This window comes from Aotus nancymaae, unplaced genomic scaffold (assembly GCF_030222135.1).
Source record: "Aotus nancymaae isolate 86718 unplaced genomic scaffold, 86718_ANA_hifiasm-v0.15.2.pri h1tg000063l, whole genome shotgun sequence".
Lineage (NCBI taxonomy): Eukaryota > Metazoa > Chordata > Mammalia > Primates > Aotidae > Aotus > Aotus nancymaae.
The window spans coordinates 2,359,590-2,379,009 of NW_026988477.1; the positions used below are offsets into that span (position 1 = coordinate 2,359,590).

Consider the following 19,420-nt stretch of genomic DNA (forward strand, 5'->3'; position numbering starts at 1 on the left):
CTTCTTGGGTGCCCATCTTACATGTTGCCATTAGCTATTCACCCAGGGCTGGGCTGGGGTACAGGAGGGAGGGGGGAACTTAGGGGCAGAGACCCCATCCGCTCCCTGTCCTGGCCACCCTGTGGTCTGGGAACCTGGGTGGTCACTTCCAGCCCCTCCATGGTCTCCCCAAAGCCCAGCTGCAGAAACTGACCAGTACTGCTGAGATGCCATCTGAGAAACTGTTGCCTCCTCTCAGGGCACGGAGTCCCACCTCATCACTGGTATCGCTGCCTGCTCTGAAGGGGCCCAGGCCCCACACCCACAGCCCTGGGCTCATCCGTGCCTGGCGGGCATGGCCCATGTCCCTGCCCTCTCCCCACTCCCTGGGCCCAAGCAGGTGTGTTAACCTGTGTACTGAGGACAGGATCACAAAAGAGACAGTGTTCTATAGCCAGTGGGCCCCAGCTTGGGGCTCTGGACATGGTAGGGGGAGGGGAGCAATGGAGACAGACCCTGGGCCACTAAAGACACATCCAGGCTCCTGGAATGAAAATGTTGCCAGGAGGGGTTTCCGGGGAGGTCCCAGAAAGTGCACCAACACATTCTGGAAAGTTCCAGGTAACAGTACACTCTTGTTGCCCTGTCACTCTGCCAATCTGTCTTTAAAAGGAAGCTCCATCTGCAGCCCCCATTCTCCCACCTTGACTCACAGCAGCCGACTCTCCCGCCCCTGCTCTATTTCGAGCCTCTGCAGAACTTGACAAAGAAAATTTCTCTAAATTTAAGAAGGAGATGTTGCGGAAAAAAAAGAAAAAATTTCCCTAGACTTGGAGCAGAGGAGGGTGGAGTTTGCACAGGCTGCCCCTCATCCTGCAAGAGGGAGACGGAGACGCAGCTGGGGCGGCTTGCCCAGGCTGCTCCACAGTGGGTATGGGGCGGGAACAAGGGGCCTGGCTGCAGGGTCCTGCTCATCTGGGCTTGGAACCTGAGCCAGAGAAGCTGCAAGATGCCCCGGGTGGTCCACCCCAGAGTCCACCCCAGTCTGTCCACCCTAGACTGTCTATCCCAGAGAGATCACCCCAGAGTCCACCCCAGTCTGTCTACCCCAGAGAGTCCATCCCAGTCCACCCCGGAGAGTCCACCCCAGAGAGTCCACCCCAGACTGTCCACCCCAGACAATTCATCCTAGACAGTTCACCCCCAGATAATCCACCCTGGATGGTTCGCCCCAGACAATCCACGTTGGATGGTTCACTTCAAAAGGTCCACCCGGGGAATGGTCTGCACTGCTCTCATGGCTTTCACTGGCCATGAGACAGATGGTGATGCCCCAGCCCTGAGCAGCTGACCTGTCTCAGGAAGGTGCCCCCGTGCCACCGCTTTGCCCCCACACTGCCTCCTTCACCCCCACATTGCCCCCTCTGCCCCCATCCCCCCCATACCCTGCGCCACCCCCTTTGCCCCCCAGCACTCACTTGGCCCGCATGAGGTCCTGGTCTTTGAGTGCAGAGCCCTGGAGGTAGATGACCCGCTGGGACCACAGTGGGATCTGCAGGACTCTGCGCACCTGGACGTCCATCTCCGTGGGGCACAGGATGACCACGTAATAGTCCTGCCGGCCAGGCACAGGGTCAGACCCTCTGAGCCAGCCCCTGCCCGTCCTGGGCGGCCCTGCCTTCAGGACTGTGTGTGCCCACCACCTCTGGGCCCCGGCGCTCACTGTGATCTTGTATCTGGTGGGAGGGAATGGAGGAGCCCCCACAGGACCCTCCCCACTCAAATGTGGGCTGCCACCCTCACTGAAGGGGTAAACTGAGGCTGAGAAGACTCAGGGACTTGCCAAGCAGTCCTGGGGAGAAGATGGCATCTCTGGGGGCCGCGGTCAGGGGTCCTCACCTGGAGCCGGGGGTGGGCGTAGAACTCGTTCAGGAAGTCCATGAGGAGGTCGATCTTGAGGGAGCTGACGCACAGGACCACGTGCTTCTCCGTCTGCGCGCGGTGGCGACTGTAGTTACCCCCCGACTTCTGCCGCTCCATCCAGAGGTAGACGAGCTCCTCGAACTGCGTGTGAGAGCTGCGTGAGTGCCGGCGACCAGGCAGGGAGCAGCGAGGGCTCCTGGGGAAGCACCTGGGCCCCCCAACACGACTGTCTGCTGGGGGCCGGGGGCAGGGCCTGCTCAGGGGTGATATCTACGTTAGGGGGGCCTTTCCCACACGGAAGCTGCAGGTGCTGACAGCCCCAGACGACACAGAGCAGGACGCAGGCCCAGCTGGCAGGATGTGTGGGGACCAAGGGAAGAGGGGCAGCTGGAGATTCTGGAGTAAACAGGGTGAGGAGTCTCAGCCAGTGGAATTACGGATCATTCTCCTGACAGCAAGGGCAGCCAAATCAGGAGTCAGACCCTGGTCCTCCAGGCGCTCGCCGGCCTCACAGTCAGGCGCTCACATCCAGGTGGGGAGCGGTTGGAGGCCGTGGGTCTGAGGACTCCACCTGCCCTGGATCACGCTCCACAGACTCAAAGGGGACAGATCCGAAACAGAGGCCACCGGGCCTCGCAGCACCGGCCCGGCTTGCCTGGAGGGGACGGCCTCTGGCTTTTCTTTTTTTGAGACAGTCTCCCAGGCTGGAGTGCAGTGACTCGATCTCAGCTCATTGCAGCTTCCGCCTCCCAGGTTCAAGCGATTCTCCTGCCTCAGCCACCCGAGCAGCTGGGATTACAGGTGTGCACCACCACACGTGGCTAATTTTTGTATTTTCAGTAGAGTTGGGGTTTCACCATGTTGGCCAGGCTGGTCTTGAACACCTGACCTTGGGTGATCCACCTGCCAAGGCCCCTCAAAGCGCTGGGATTCCAGGCGGCAGCCTCCGCGCCTGACTGAAAGGCTCTGGCTTTTCTAAGCATCAAGTTCATTCCTTCATTTCACATATTTTAATGAATTATTGTGTGTGTGTGACAAGGTCTCGCTGTGTTGCACAGGCTGGAGTGCAGTGGTGCGATCACAGCTCACTGCAGCCTCGACCTCAGGGCTCAAGCCATTCTCCTGCCTCAGACTCCTAAGTAGCTGGGACTACAGGTACATGCCATCACACCCACCCAGCTGGTTTTTGTATTTTTTGGTAGATATGGGAGTCTCTCTATATTGCCCAGGCTGGTCTCAAATTCCTGGGCTCAAGCGACCCTTTCGCTTTGGCCTTCCAAATGTTGGGGTTACAGGCATGAGCCCCGCACTTGGCCTTATTTCTTGATGGAGATAAGAGGAGGTGGGGGCCCCTGATGCTTCAGGAGCAGAATGGGAAGGCGGCCCCAGCCTGGAGGCTGTGGACACAGCAGAGGAACAAGGAACATGCCTGCTGCACATCCTGATTTGGCCCTTACCTGCGGGTGCCACGGTCTCCTGAGAAGCACGAGGGCACGCTTCGCTGCTGCTTTATTTGAAAGTGACCCTGGGGTCGGCTGGGGCTCCTCTTCACTTTGGGGTGTGTGGGGTGGGGAGAGGAGCCAGATGGCGCATGAAGGTGGAGCTGCGTGTGGCTGAGCCGCGGGCCCACAGGGAAAGGGGGATACATCGGCCCTACTGATCCATCCTCCAACCTCAGCTGGGCCTGGGGCCTCTAGAGGCGACTCTGGAAGAGCTTGTGGGGATTTCAGAGACTGGAGAGGCCCAGGTCTCTGCAGAGCCTCCGAGCACAGTGGCCTCAGCAGGTGCTGACCACGTGGCGAAGTGTGGGCAGGGGAGGACCAGGGACAGAGGCTGGGGGCCATAGCAGTGTGAAGGGTGGCTCTAAAAGCGGTCCCCCTGGACCTCAGAACGTGACCTCATTTGCAAAAGGGTCTTTGCAGAGGTGATTAAGGTCAAGAATTTGAGGTGAGATTTACGAACTGGGGCAGGAGGGCTGAGGCGGGAGGCAGTGTCACTGCAGGGAGTGGCCCTCACCACACTGTGCTCCTGGCCTGGCTCCCACCCTCGCTCCTGACCTGTAGGGAAAGGAGCAGAGTGCGGGGTGTCGGGAAGCCAGCGTCAGAGGGGAGAGCCCGGCTCTACCCCCATCCCACGCAGTGGTTCCGGGTGGGTGAAACCCTGCAGGTGAGGGGCGGGCTTTCCACACTTTTAGAAGAAAACAGGAAGCCAGGTTTATGATCGAGGGAGGGAATGATCTTTTTAGTCAAGGCAGGAAAACAAACTAAGGAAAGATTGGTGAATCTGACTGTTAAAATCAATGCCAAGCTGCCTGTAATCCCAGCTATTTTTGGGGCTGATGCGGGAGGATCGCTTGAGCCCAGGAGTTTGAGGCCAGCCTGGGTAACAAAGTGAGAGTGAGACCCCCCCACCCCATCTCTAATTAACAAAAAATCAAAACCGTCTGTGAATGGAAGATTCTGTAAGCAAAGTGAGAGGAGCGATCACGGAGCAGGAAGTAACGGGGAAGCCCACACACAGCCAGGATTCTTCTAGGACAGAGAGACTGGGTTCATGGGTGAGAACCGGGGGCAGCCCAGAGGAGCGGGCAGCTCCCAGAAATGGGAGGCTTGTGGCACCGGGTGGTGGGGCGGCCGGCAACTGGGCGGAAAGACACGTATGTCCCCATATGGAGTCAGGGGGATGGAAACCTGCAGATAGGGAGATAGTGGCCCGCACTGAGGGCTGTCCAGCTGGAGCCACAGCTGTGGCTGGGCCTGGGCCCACACCTGCGCCACGCCCTCTGCCATTCAGGGAGGGAGGGAGCTGGGCCGAGCCTGAGGTCAGCATAGGCTCCCTGGAGGCACTCCCTGCCCGTCTCTCTGGCATCCTGCAGCCACCTGAGGGTCTGGCCAGCACCTCGCCCTTTTCCTCCCACCCAGGCTCCTGAAGAACGTGCCACCGCCCACAGAGGTCCCCTCCCCCTCCTGTCTCCCTGATAGCAGGGACCCTCCAGGGTGGGCTGGGGTGCCTGGAGGAGGTGTCAGAGGCAGTCTGGGGTGAGCACTCACACCCCGGGGCAGCTGCCCTCTCTAGGCCGCCACCTTTCCTGCTGCGGCCCCACCCTGCCCCCTCCTCTGCTCAGTGGGCAGTGGGCCTCAGCAGTGGTGACAGGGAAGCTGCTGGGGTGGCTGCAGGCGTGCCCCTTGTGGGCCTGGCAGCTGCTGCACCTGGCTGTGGATGGGAATTGGGCTGCCTGTCCACCCTGATCTCTCTCTGAACTCCATGTGGGGTCTGGGAGGTCAACCCGGCACCAGAGACCTGCCACCTCCCTGGAAGGAAGATGCCGGCTCGTGGGACCCCATCACTACCCACCGCACTGAGCACCACCAGATCTACCGCGGACCCTCAGTGGGGGCCTCCACGGAGCAGGCGCCGCCCGCCTGGCCTCCTGGGAGTGACCCCGCCCTGTGCCCACAGCCCCGGCAGCCCCCTACCCCTGCCGGCGCCCACCTGTCCCTTGCTGCTGGCGCCCAGGGGACCCACCTGCAGTGGGAGCACCACGAGGGCCACGCAGATCATGATGACCACCAGCAGCTGCGACGGCCAGATCTTGGGCGTGACGTCGCCGTAGCCCACGGTGGAGAAGGTGACGATGCAGAAGTAGAAGGAGGTCAGGAGGGACAGGTTCTCACCCGCCCGCTCCAGGTGCTGGATGCCGCAGGTCCTGCAACCCGGACAGTGAGGGGTGGCCTGGGGCTCCTGCCTGCCCACGGGACCCTCGCCGCCCACGAGACTGAGCTTCGCCTCGTCACCAGGTGAGCCCCACGCTACTGACAGCTGGGTGGTGTCAGGCCCTCAGCCCCGCCCATCTGCCCCCAGGCTCTGCCTGGGCCGCCTTCTGCCCGTAGCTGGCTGACAACGTGGCTGACCCCTTGGCCACAGCGTGGCGGCCTCTGTTCACAGTAAATTCCCCAGAGCCTCCCTGCCTGCCCAGTGCTCTCTCCTAGGCCTCTGGAAAATTCTCTGGGAGCAGGGGATGCAGGGCTGTGCCATCAGTGTGGGCTTGGATGTGGGCGTGGGGTTGGGCCCTCCAGCGCCATCTCAGAGCCTTGCCCCTTACTCGCCACATGCAGGCCTCTGCCTGGCATGACAAAACTGGGAGGTCTAATAGGCAGGGCTGGGGTCACTGACAGGTCCCAGATGCCGTCTGCATGGATGCCCCAATCTGCCCGCTGAGCTCTGTGTCTGTCATAAGGGGCAGTGGCGGACGGGAGGTGGGAAACACAGGGCACTCTCCCTGCCCCCAGGGCACTGTGCTTGCCTGGCATCCCTGCCTGGGGATAGGAAGTGGTGACCAGGCCTGGCTAGGACCAGGACACAGGCAGGCGGGTGGAGGCCTTCGCAGCTCCGGGCGCCCCCATACCCTGCTCTTAGCTGGGCCTCAGCCAGGAGACACCCCTGGCCTAGGGGCCAGTCTCCTCTATGTCAGTGGCATAGACCAAGAAGCCAGACTTGGGTATCACTGGCCTTGGAAGAGTCAAACTGCAGGGCTGCTCACATAGTGTGAATGTGGGCTTGGAGCTGCCTCCTGACCTCAGTTCCAGCTGGGTGGCCTAACAGAAGCAGCCCAGGCACTGTGGCCTTTCCTGTCCCCTGACCGCCTGGTCACAGGCATCTGCATCCTCTCATCCAGCCCTGCTTGACTCTCAGTCCCTCCCAACGTCCTGCGGTGCCCACACTGACGGCTGGCACTCACCCCGTGAAAACAAGGCACAGCAGGGTGCAGAAGAGGATGAGGACCTGGTTGAACATGGCCGACTGCGTCCGCAGGATGGCACGGTGGAAGTCGTTCTGTGGAGGGAGTGGCGGCTGTCAGCGGGCAGGGACTGTGCACCCCGCCAGAGCGAGCAATAAAGAGTAGGATGGGGAGAACAGACAGCCCGGCCACACCCGCGTCTGCGCCGAGGCCCACGGGGCAGCCTGCACCCGGCCACACCCGCGTCTGCGCCGAGGCCCACGGGGCAGCCTGCGCCCGGCCACACCTGCGTCTGCGCCGAGGCCCACGGGGCAGCCTGCGCCCGGCCACACCTGCGTCTGCGCCGAGGCCCACGGGGCAGCCTGCGCCCGGCCACACCTGCGTCTGCGCCGAGGCCCACGGGGCAGCCTGTGCCCGGCCACACCTGCGTCTGCGCTGAGGCCCACGGGGCAGCCTGCGCCCGGCCACGCCTGCATCTCCAATAAAGCCCACCTGGGCAGGGCACCCCCTCTGCTGTACTCTCTCAGGATGGGCCCCTAGCTTGCCTACATACCTGGGGATGAGGCTTAAGGCTCAGGCCAGAGGGCTAGTTAGTGTGCAAGGCTTGGACCCAGCGCGGTAACGCTGCCTTACCGCTGGGGCAGGAATGGGGGCTGTGAGCCAAGGGGTCTGGCTTGGAGAGAGGGGCTGCCACTATTCACACAACAGGGGCTTTGCTGAGACACTCAGAGCAGGGCCTGCCTGTGGCCCCGTGGCCCCAGTTTCCTCAGACGCTCAGCACAGGAGCTGTCTGTGGCCCCGGTTTGCATGTGGCCTGGGTTTGTCACACCCTGCACTTTGTCCCTCCTCCTCCTGCCAGTCATTTAATTGCCAGGGTTAGGAAAAGCTCTGGGATTGAGTTTCTTCCTGGAAAGAGGGCGTTTGAGGCGTGGCTTGGATACTTTATAGGCACAGAGTTTCTGTTGCCCTGGCCTCCTGGTCCTCCATAGGTCACACACCTCCACAGGGCCGGGGCGTGGCAGGCTATGTCTCACAGTGTCTTCCAGGGCCAGTGAGGCTGAGGGTAGCCCCCCAAGTCCCAGCTGCACCCCCCTGGCTTACAATCATGTTTTCCAGCGCGTGCTTGGCCAGCCAGCAGTTCAGGAAGACAGGGATGAACAGGTTCCGCAGCGGCGGCCAGAAGATCTGTGAAGGGGACAGGTCAGGGCTGGGGCTCCAGGACCCCCACTCCTGGCGGCTGGGGCTCACCCACCGTGATGATGAAGGGCAGCGTGTTGATCATCTCCAGGACAAAGGACACTCGGAAGATCTGCTCCCAGATGTTTCCCTGGGGGCCAAACGGGGCGTCAGGGGGGTGAGGGAGGGGGAGGGTGGGGCCTGGTGGGGGAAGAGCAGGGTGGGGAGAGGGCAAGGAGCCCACCCTGGAGGTCACGGGATGAGGCTGGGAAGTGTGAGGAAATGGGAGAGGGTGGGGAGGTGGGGGAGGTGGGGTGGGAGAGATGGGGGAGGTGGGGGGGGAGAGGGTGGGGAGGTGGGGTGGGGACCTCCTGCGAGGTGCCACCCCGGGTAGGCACTCACTTTGTAGCTGAGGTAGATGAGAAGCATCGTCTCCAGAAAACTTATTATGGCCACGATGACCTGGGAGTCGGGAAAGGGAAGGAGCCTGGAGCAGGTCAGGGCCAGGGCTGGACACAGCGCCTGACCCCACACCCCACAGGCCTCGGTGGGCGGGCACCACACGAAGCCAGGCATGTGTGTCTGGGAGCTGCCTTGACCCCTGTGCCATCCACTCCCATTCCCCACCCCAGGAAAACAGCAAGAACGTAGATGGGTCCAGGGAGGGAGAGATTCGGATGGTGAAACAGACAGGGTGGGGGGCGGGGCAGGAAGCCCTCAGGGATTCCTGGGAAAACTGTGGAGAGCAGAAGACCCTGGGTCAGTCCTCGGCACTCACTGACCCTGGGTTCCCTACTTAGCCTGGGCTTGTCCTCAGCATTCACTGAGTCTGGGTCTGTCCTCAGTGCTCACTGAGCCTGGATCCCCTGCCTACTGAGCCTGAGTTTGTTCCCAGTACTCACTGAGCCTTGGTTTCCTTCTTATACTAAGCCTGAGTCCCCTGTTTACTGATCCTGGGTCTGTCCTCAGTGCTCACAGAGCCTGGGTCCCTTGTTTACTGAGCCTGGGTTTATCCTCTGGATTTACTGAGTCTGGGTCTGTCCTCAGTGCTCACTGAGCGCCACTGCAGTGGGGAGGGGGGCAGGGTGGGGCACTCACCTGAATCACCCACAGTGTCATCTTTCTCTCCACCCACAGAATGGGAGCCCTGTGGAGAGAAAGGAGGCAGCACAGTAGAGCACTGCAGCCACCAGTGACCCCAGCCACCCAGGGCTGGGGCCATAACCACTGGCCTCCACTGGCCCCAAGCTTGTGCTGCTCTTTGGGGCTGGACCAAAGGAGCCTGCCTTGCCCTTGGAGGGGACCAGAGAACTAGGAGGGAAGGGAAGGTTCCCCAAGAGATGAGGAGCGAGCAGGACTGCAGTGGGCGGGCCCCCCAGGAGCTGCTTGTGAGGCCAGAGCCCATGGCTGAGTGCTCATGGAGCCTCAGCCTGCAGCTCATGGAACTGCCGAGGGTGGCAAAGCTTCTCCTCTCTGGACACGACAGGCAGCAGCCTGGGCCCTGGCCTGGGCAGCCTGCTTTTTTCACCTGGGCCCCTGGAGCTGGGCTCTCACCAATGTCCCTGAGGGCAGGGAGGTCTGACTGTCTAATCGACAGGCCCCTGGGTTTCCCTGAGCCTCGGTTCCTCATCCATAAACAGGCAGGGGCTTTGCTACAGGGTGCCATCTGCCCCTCGCCTGATGCAGACAGAGGCCTGGGGTCTGGGGACAGGTCTTAAACTCTGGACCGGGCACCCCGGCTGCCCCTCAGTCACCTCCCACTGCTTGCCCAGGGCAGCTGCTTTCCTCGGCCATAGGACGGTGAACTGGAAGAGAAGCTGCCAACTCATGGGGAGACGGGCTTCCCTGCATCTCACTGGGCGCAGGAGGAGCGTGCAGAGGCTGTGGGACTGGCTGGGAACTCGCAGTTCTCAAACTCCCTCTTGATGGGGACATCCCAGCGTTGACCACAGCCAGGGCCAAGGGCAAAGGTGTCCTGGGAAACCTGGGTGGCTGCTGGGCTGAGGCTGGGCATTGTCCCTCAGATCTGGGCCGTGTGAGCCTCTGTTGATGCCGCCCCACCCTGGTCCCAGGCCTCTGAGCGCCTGGCTCTCGGGAGCTGGAGTGTGGACTTACCAGTTGATCTCGGAGGTCGAGTCATTGAAGGTGTAGTTCTGCTTGGGGCAGCCCCAGCTGTGGAGAGACGCAGTGCTGGCCCAGCCTCGGCCCCTCCAGCACCACTGCAAGGACCCGCTGCCCGAGGGCTGCCTACTCACCCACCCAGGGCTAACCCCCACATCCTGGAGGGGCCTGAGCTCTAACCCCTGGGAGACACCTCTCGCAGGAGGGCCTCTAACTGAGGATGGGTGGGGTGGCCTCTGCTCAGCCCAGCAGGCAGACAGCGAGGGCACATCCCATGTCTGGGGGGTGGCGGGGGTAGTACCGACCCAACAGCGAGATGCGGCTTCTGCCTGTGCTGACAACAGGCTCCCAGGGAGCGGCCCTACATGACCAGAGCGAGCACATGGGAACACTCAGGGCCTCCCCAAGGCCAGAGCTGCCTGAACAAGGCTGGACAGTGCTTGAGAGACAGGGAGAGGAAGCTCCCACCCCGTGTGGTGGTGACTCCAAGAGGCACATCCCTGAGCTGCTTCTGAGGACAAGTGACCCCAAGCCACGTGGAACCAGCTGCTGGGACCGCGACCAGGGTATGGCCAGCACGCTAGTTTTGTCCCAGACTGTCACCAATGCCAGGGTCATTGACCAAGGAGACCTCACTGCTCACAGGGCCCCTGGTGATGCTGGCTCCTCCTGTCTTTTCTTTCAACTGACCCACTTTCCCCTGATTCTTAGTGGGGTTGTTGCAAACTCAATGCCCACAGAAGTACCTGGACATCCATCTATCATCCATTCACCTATCCATCTTTCACTCACTCATCCCATCCATCCATCCATGCACTCATCCATCCACCCACTCATTCCTCCATCCACTCATCCATTCATGCATATCCATCTATTAATCCATCCTTTCATCCATCCACTCATCCCTCCATCCATCCACCCATCCACCTTTCCACTCATCCCATCCATCCATCATCCACTCATCCCTCTACCCACTCATCCATTCATCCATCATCCACCTATTAACCCATCCCTTCATCCATTCATCCATCCATCCACCCATCCATCTTTCCACTCATCCCATCTATCCATTATCCATCCACCCATCCATCATCCATCTATCCATATATCCCTTCATCCATCCATCCATCCATCTTTCCACTCACTCATCCCATCCATCCATCATGCACCATTCCATCTACTAATCTCTCATCCATCCACCCACTCATTCCTCTATCCACCCACTCATCCATTCATCCATCATCCACCTATTAATCCATCCCTTCATCCATCCATCCACCCATCCATCTTTCCACTCATCCCATCTATCCATCATGCACCATTCCATCTACTAATCCCTCCATCCATCCACCCACTCATTCCTCTATCCACCCACTCATCCATCCATCCATCCATCCATCAATCCATCCCTTCACTCATCCACCATCCATCCACCCATCCATCTTTCCACTCACTCATCCCATCTATCCATCATCCATCCACCGATCCATCATCCATCTATCCATATATCCCTTCATCCATCCATCCATCCACCCATCCTTCCACTCATCCCATCCATCCATCATGCACCATTCCATCTACTAATCCCTCCATCCATCCACCCACTCATTCCTCTGTTCACCCACTCATCCATCCATCCAGCCATTAATCCATCCCTTCATCCACTCATCCACCATCCATCCACCCATCCATCTTTCCACTCACTCATCCCATCTATCCATTATCCATCCACCCATCCATCATCCATCTATCCATATATCCCTTCATCCACCCATCCACCCATCTTTCCACTCACTCATCCCATCCATTCATCATGCACCATTCCATCTACTAATTCCTCCATCCATCCACCCACTCATTCCTCTATCCACCCACTCATCCATCCATCCATCTATTAATCCATCCCTTCATCCACTCATCCACCATCCATCCACCCATCCATCTTTCCACTCACTCATCCCATCTATCCATCATCCATCCACCCATCCATCTATCCATATATCCCTTCATCCATCCACCCATCCATCTTTCCACTCACTCATCCCATCTATCCATCATCCATCCACCCATCCATCATCCATCTATCCATATATCCCTTCATCCATCCATCCATCTTTCCACTCACTCATCCCATCCATCCATCCCTCCATCTATCCACACATCCATCCACCCACTCATCCCTCCATCCACCCACACATCCATCCACCTATCCATCCATCCACCCATCCATCATCATCCACCCATCCTCTCACCACTGTCTGTGTCCTGGGAGCTGTGCTAGGGGATGGGCAGTGAACATGACGGATGTGGTCCCTATGGGGATGTGAAACCAGAAGCTGCTGGGACTTGGGGTGGGGTGACCCAGGAAGTGGCTTGAGAGTCACTGGGCCTGGTTCTTCTTCCCAAACTATCCTAGTGGGTTCTGCCCTCTTCTGATCTAGACAAAGACAGGAGGTTCGTTCTTAGGACAAGGTAAGTCTCTGGCCTGGGGATGCCAGGCCCCCCTGCGCTGGAGTAACAGGTGAAAAGGGGGTTGAGCAAGAGTTTAATGCAAGCCTTCAGGCCCCCAGAAGCCAGGCCTCCTCTCCGGGGAAGAACCTACTCTGCACAGCCAGACAAGGGACCAGCATGCCGGCAGGGTTCGCCCCGGTGGCTGGAGGGTGACAAGCACACCGCACGTGTGGCTGCACAGCCCTCCGTGCTCCGGCACTCTTAGGCATAAATGGCGCCCTTTGAGGGCATCTACGGGTATGAAATCAGGTCACTGTGAGCTCGGGAGAAACGGGCCCAGCAGATGGGGAAAACGTAAAGCAGCAAAGGACCAGACGCGCCATCCTCAGAGGATGTTCAGAGGACGGATTTCTGGAAACTAGGAAGGAAGCAGGACAGAACCGGTGACCAAGGGAGCGAGGAAGCGAGGCAGGAGAGGAGAGAGAAGAGACAGGAAGCAGAGCCCAGCCTCCAAGTGCCGGGGAGCCAGAGCGAGAGGCTCGGGGCGGGGGCCGGTCCCCAAAGACATGATGCAGGACAACAATCCAGCACCGAGGGCCGCGGGGCCCTGCCGATGTCCCCTGGGACCAACAGGGAGGTGACCAGGAGTCGCCAAGGCGCCTTGGGCACAGAGGGGGTCCCAGCCGCACCACTTCTCGAAGCAGCAGCGGCAGAAGTGGAGCAGGACTTGAGAGAGCAAGTTCCCACCCACCTCGTGGCGGCTCCTGCGAGGCCCCCAGCACCTCTCCCAGAAGTCCCTGGGGCACGGGCCCCGGGACGATGGACCCCGGGAAGGGGACTCCTTGGGACCCAAGAGGGGTAGAAGATGCCCCTAGAAATGGGTAGGGGCTTTCTCCAGGGGGCTGGACACCCCCTTCCCTGACCTGCAGAAACTCAAGTGAGCACAGAGACACTTGTGGGGGCAGAGAGGGATTCTTAGATGCTCCAGCCTTTCTGTGGACCTTCTGGGGTCCGCTACCAGCTAAGGGCACAGCTGCAAGCCTAAAATGGGGACCCTTTTCCCTACGCTGAGCCATCTGCGGGAGCCTGAGCACGGAGTCCTTGGCTCTCTCCATCCTGGGACAGGCACTGGGGAAGGAGGGACTCCCCAAGGCCCCAGGCACAGGGGCTCCCCCAGGGATGCCATCAGCTTCTGTAATGGCCCGGCAGGAAGGCTCAGCCCTGGGACCCAGGACCCCTCGCCCGGCCGCGCAGGTGGCCCACCATCCGATGCCCAGGGCCGGGTCTTCCAGCAGGACGCGCACGATGTAGAGCAGGCAGGTGAGAAGCTTCAGGGAGAAGTTGAACAGCCGGATCCTCAGGCCTGTGGGGAGCGCAGCGGCGTCAGGGCTCTGACCCAGCCTTGGGCTTCGGGGAGCGGGGCCTGCCCCAGGTCTGCCTGAGCAATCTGGATGGCCTCAGCTGGGCTCCCCTCCCACACCCGGGCCGCACCCGGAGCTCTGTGTGCCCTGTGGTGCTTGGGGGCCGATGCTCCTGGGTCAGCCTCCGAGAAGCTCCGTCCCTGGCTCCACCTGACAGGTGCCTGAACTTGGGGTTCAGGGGATTTCCAGAGGCCACTCCACTTCTTAGGGGACAGGATGGGGGTTGGGGAGCAGGCAGGTAGATTGGAGCCCCTGAGAAACCCCCCAAGTCCTCACCCTGCATCCCCGGGGGGGCCACGAGGCCAAGCTCTGGCTGGGAACAGGGCAGGGAGCAGCTGGGAGGGTGGGGCTGTATGGGGGGGTGGGGGAGACCATGCTGGAGACTGCAGACGGCCCCACCCTGCCCAGCCCCGTGTCCAGCAGGCAGGACGGTGTCTCCACGGGTCCCACTGGAGAGGCCCTGGTCTCAGGCAGTGTGAAGCTGAGAGGGGCTACCCTGTGCCCCACTCACCATGCAGACCCACCCCACCTTGCTTCCAAATCCCCCCACAGCTCACAGGGATTCACCCGTGGACTCATCCCTGAGCTCACAGCCCAGCCTTCCCATTGCCAGGCTTGCTCTCGGAGCCCTCGATGCCTCCCTGCCTGGGAGTGGCCCCGCAGGAACCCCACTCACTCGATCTTTGGTTTTTGATGAAGAACAGCTTCAGCCGCTCCTTGAAGGTGTTCTCGTTGACATAGAACTCCACCTGGACCCTGAGGAGCAGAGAGGGGCGTGGGGGCTCAGGCCAGCAGGGCTCAGGCTGGGGGCATGCCGATCCCGGAGGAGCAGAGAGGGGCGTGGGGGCTCAGGCCAGTAGGGCTCAGGCTGGGGGCACGCCGATCCCGGAGGAGCAGAGAGGGGCACGGGGCTCAGGCCAGTAGGGCTCAGGCTGGGGGCACGCCGATCCCGGAGGAGCAGAGAGGGGCACGGGGCTCAGGGCCAGAGGGGCTGGGGCTGGGGACATGCCAGAAGCCCCAACCCGACTGGCTTCTTCTAACTGCAGGAGCTGAGAAGACGGACGGGGCCCAGCAGGGCCACTGCTTCCGCCTCAGACCTGGGAGGACCCTGGTGTCCGTCACACCCAGCAGACAGCCCACCCAGCCTTGGCCCCTCTAAACATTCCTCCTTGCACCCCTGGGCCCTCCAGCCCACCCTGTTGGGGCTCAGGGTGCAGTGCCCACTCCGCACACCCTCACCCAAGCCTCCGTGGGTGCACGGCAGCTGCCAGGAGGTCCAGTTGCCCATGTGGCCCTTGGCATGGTGCTCAAGACAACACGAGTGCTCAGAACACACCGTAGGACCATGTCACACAGGCCGTCCACAGCTGAGAGTCGGCTGCTCTGTCGGAGGCCGTAGGTGGCTGTGCTCCGAGGCAACCCCCAACTGCAGCCTGAAGGGCTGTCAGGGAAGATGGGCTGGCAGGGAGTGGTCATCCCCGCACCCACCCCGCAGGCCAGCTATGGGGGCCCTCCTGCCAGGGCCGCTCCCCTTCCCTCAGGCTCACCTGTGGCCCCAGCCACCAGTTCCCAGACACCTCTGACCCCCCTGCACACCGCTGCTCGTGGGGCCTGCCAGCCAGCCCTCGGGCCTCCAGCAGGGCCCGGCAGTCCTGAGAAGAGACCAGGGTATCCAGCAGCAGTTGGGGCAAGGTGGGGTGGGGAGATTGCATGGCCCGCCTACTGTGGCCACCACCTGCATCACCCAGGCTGGCCACTGAGAGGCGGGCAAAGCCGAGGTTGGACAGCTGCTACCCCCATTGCCCTAGCCTTGGACGCAGGCCCTACTGTGCCCGGCTGCGGTGGGAGGCAGGCCAGGCTGGGCCAGGGTTTCATGTTCCCCTGAGATGAAAACCCCAATGCTGCCAGCCTGCAGGACAGACAGGAGCGAGACCCGGAGCCAGGGTTCCTGCAGCAGGCATGGCCCGCCTCTGGGAAGGGGTAGCACATGTGCCCCTAAACGGCCTGTGCCCTGGGGTGCTGGGCTGTCCCCCATGGGCCCCTTGGCTGCTCCCAGCCACGGCCACTGTGCCCTCCACGATGGCTGCTCCTCTCAGTTGGCTGCCTCCTGCGCCTGGCCTTGCTCCCTGGGGTCAAAGAGAGGCATCCCACCTCCCTTGGGGATGGTATGGGGGCAGAACCAGCAGTCCAAGCAAGCTCCTCAGGCTGGGCCTCCCCTTGCCAGTGCAGTGCGAGGGCCACAACACAGTAAGGCAGACAGATAGGGAAGCCTGGAGGGAGACTTGTGCTGCCTGGAAGGATCCTGGAGGGCTGCGTGGAGGAGGCAGCATTCAAGCAGCGGTCCCAGGGCAGCTGTCCAGAGGTGGGGGGGGAGGTAAGCACAGCCCAACCCCTGCTCCTGCTGCAACCCCTTCCTTGTCACTGTCCACCAGTGCTGCAGCCTGTGACACCCAGAGTGTGGGCTGTGAGCCTCATCTCCCCTCTGAGCAGGCACTGGCTCCCAGCAATCGCATCTGAGGGTTTGATGTCACTGCCTGGCCCAGGGCTGGTGACCCTAACATCTTCACAAGTGATGAAAATATTCAGCATTTCCCAGAGCTCACAGCTCTCAGGGTAAGTGACACGGGCAGGTGTGGGCAGCAGCCTTTGTGGTGCGGCTGCTGTGGGTAGGAGGGAGGGGCCTTGGTAGAGTCCCAGCACCTGCCTTGATCTGCCCCGGCGGCCACAGAGCTCTGCTGGTCATAGAGCTCAAGAAGGGGCCAGGGGCTGCTCACAGTGGCTCATGTCCATAATCCCAGGGCCTTGGGAGGCAGAGGCGGGAGGATTGCTTGAGGCCAGGAGTTTGAGACCGGCCTGGGCAACACAGCAAGACCCTATCTCTAGAAAAAACAGCCAGGTATGGTAGCACGTGCCTGTAGACCCAGCTTCTTGGGAGGCTGAGGGAGAATCGTCTGAGCTTAGGAGTTTGAGGTGGAAGTGAGCTGTCGACACACCGCTGCACCCTAGCCTGGGTGACAGTGAGGGCCTGCCTCAAAAACAATAAAGAAATACACGACACAAAGAAGGGCCCAGGGTGCAGGAAGAGGTGCCGTGGCTCTGGGCGCCTTGCCGAAGAGCAGGCTCAGGCCAGGTCCTGGGGCAGGCTGGTCACCCCACCTGGCACACTCGGGGCGTCGGGGGCCAGGCAGCAGGACAAGCCTTCCACAGACCAGTGGGATTCCAACCCAATGCTAACGGGGTCAGTCTGCCCCCAGAGTGCCCCACCGTGTCCTGAAACCCCTCAGCACAGACGACTTTGCTCTCCCTCCCAGGGCCCTCCTCCTTCCCCCCGTCTCCTCCTCCTGCCCCACACCCCGGAACCCACCCTTGTCTGTGTGCCTGGAGCCCCAGCTGGGGAGTCCCCTCGCTGCATGAGGGTCCCTTGGGGGGGGGTCTGTCCACCACTGTCTTCCTCTCTGAATGACAGGTTCAGATAAGACACTGGAGGTCCAGGCTGGGCTGGGCCTGGTCTGGCCGGGTCCGGGGGCAGGCAGGGCTGAGTGGGGAGCTGCCCCTGGGGACTGAGCCCAGGGTTTCCTAAGATCCTCCTCCCCTCACTGCCAGGGGTCCCCAGGGACTACCAGGTCCAAAAAGCATGGAGCTCAGGAACGCACCCTCCCTGCCTCACACCACAGTCCCGCCCTCCACGGCAAAAGCCTCCATGCAGGGGGGTCTGCCTGCCTCACTCGCCCCTCCCGCCTCCCACCCTCTCCTCTCGGGCAGAAACCTACTGTGCCCTTAACAGGGATCAGGCCCCAGAATCTCTCCTCCTCCCTGGGCCTCTCAGCACGGCCTCCCCCAGCTCTGGTTTTCTCCTCCCCGCTCCGTTCTCCTTGGGGGCCCCAGGGCTGGCCACAGGTGCCTCTCCCCAACCCAGCCCAGGAATTAAGTGCCATGCAGGGGTGACTTCCCAACTGGTTCTGTGGGCAGCCGTCCAGCCCCACTCTGCCCTCCGGCATTACCCCCAACCCCCCGCAGAATTCTCCATTCCGACGGCACCAGGCCGACATCCCCTCCACCCCCTGCCGACCTCTGGCTCCCGTACCCTCCCCTTCGCTGGACCAGAGCCATCAGCAGGTCCCACAGCTCTGCCCTCAGGATGTTTCTATTTCCCGGTAGCCAGGAGGTCCCGCCCACCGGCTCCTGGCCCTCCTAGGGGTCCCCTACCCAGGTGGGATGGGACGCAGACTCCCTCTGTGCCACCCGCCTGGTCTCCCTGGACATTGCCGTGTGGATGCTCAGCCCTGCCTGTCTCTCCAGCCTAAAGGCCCCACGAGGGCTCCCCTCCGACATTCCCCCAGGCCCGGGGCTCCTGCCTGGCCTCCCCTCCTAGGCGGGTGCCTGGCTCCACACTGACCATCACCCCACATTCCACTCCACGGCCACACCCTCCTCCCTCCAGTGGTCACGAGCCTCCCAGGAGCTCCTGCTCCTCCCTTTACCTCCCCACAGACCTGGCACAGCTGGGCGTCTGGGGCTTGGGCCTCTGCAGCCGCCTTCGAGGACCGTGAAGCCAGTGCGTCCTGCTGGACTCCCTCGGCCTCCACAGCCAGGAAACAGAGAAATGCAACCCATCCCACTGCCAGGACCTCACCGGCTTCCTGACAGCCAACTCCCTGCCCAGGCACCGCAGGGTTGGGGCTGGTCGTGCCCCCAACAGCTTCTCCTGGAGGCCCCTTGGCCTCCTCCTGGCTCCCTAGAAACCGAGCGCTGAGCCCCCTCCTAGGGGGAGAGTCCAGCCAGACCCTGGTCCCCTTACCCAGGGGCTGTGGGCCCCTATCTGGGCAGCCTCCCATGGCGCTCAGCAGGCAGTGCCCACCCACATGGACGGCACCCTCCATGGGGAGCCAGAGAAACGCTGGGGCCTGGCAGTCCTGCTCCCTGAGAAATGGGAGCCCTGCAATGCCCGGGAAATTAATGACACCTCCTCGGCGTTTAATTTTTAATGAACTGTGGCCGCCCACTTCTCCTAGCACCACCACAAAAAGGAGATTGAAATGATCCATTTTTCCCTGAAGTGTATTTCAGGTGACTGGTGTGATCTGTCTTCACAAATCACACGGCGGCACCTGAGGAGGGGCCTGTGGCTGCGGAGGCCTGGCGGGCGTGAGCTCCGAGCCGACCCAGCTGGTGCAGGCGCGCCTGGTGGCCCTGTCAGAGTGTCCAAGCCTCCTTGCCGTGCCAGAGGTTCAGGGGCACTGGTGGCCTGGAGGGCTCCACTGGCTCCTCAGTGTCACAGAATCCTCCTGGCCTGGCAGCCAGAGGCCCCGGGCTGAGACCCAGTGAGCCCTGCGAAGCCACATGGGCCTGGCTGCTCCCTCCACTGCCAGCGCTGGGGCTTCCTCCCTGGGGAACCAGAACCAGGACAGACACAGCCTCCGAGGCGTCCTGAGGGCAGCAGACAGGTGGAGGAGCTCTGTCTGTGGCGGAACAGAAACAATGGCCTCTGTGTCCTAGGCCTGTCCCGGAGGACGCCCTTGCTCGGAGGCTCCAGTGAGAGGCTGTCCCGGGGCTCATCGGTGGGCCAGCGCCCGTCTGCTCAAACCATCAGGACCTGCGTCAGCCAGAAGAG

The 19,420-nt window shown here is 61.6% G+C and overlaps 1 protein-coding gene across 6 annotated transcripts in view; it reads right to left on the minus strand.

The window, feature by feature from the left end:
• KCNT1 (potassium sodium-activated channel subfamily T member 1) overlaps positions 1-19,420 on the minus strand; it is a 70,381-nt gene that overhangs the window by 25,374 nt on the left and 25,587 nt on the right. For 5 of the 6 annotated variants that reach the window (XM_021671432.2, XM_064366097.1, XM_021671433.2 and 2 more), the window contains 11 exons: positions 14,486-14,565; positions 13,652-13,751; positions 9,932-9,988; positions 8,915-8,963; positions 8,219-8,278; positions 7,893-7,967; positions 7,742-7,825; positions 6,641-6,735; positions 5,428-5,608; positions 1,879-2,043; positions 1,458-1,594 (listed from right to left, as the gene is read on the minus strand). In XM_021671432.2, the coding sequence (XP_021527107.2) occupies positions 1,458-1,594; positions 1,879-2,043; positions 5,428-5,608; positions 6,641-6,735; positions 7,742-7,825; positions 7,893-7,967; positions 8,219-8,278; positions 8,915-8,963; positions 9,932-9,988; positions 13,652-13,751; positions 14,486-14,565 (1,083 nt within the window). Of the gene's footprint in view, positions 1-1,457; positions 1,595-1,878; positions 2,044-3,359; positions 3,908-5,427; positions 5,609-6,640; positions 6,736-7,741; positions 7,826-7,892; positions 7,968-8,218; positions 8,279-8,914; positions 8,964-9,931; positions 9,989-13,651; positions 13,752-14,485; positions 14,566-19,420 lie in introns of those variants that run through there. The other variant, XM_021671435.2, reaches the window with a different exon arrangement.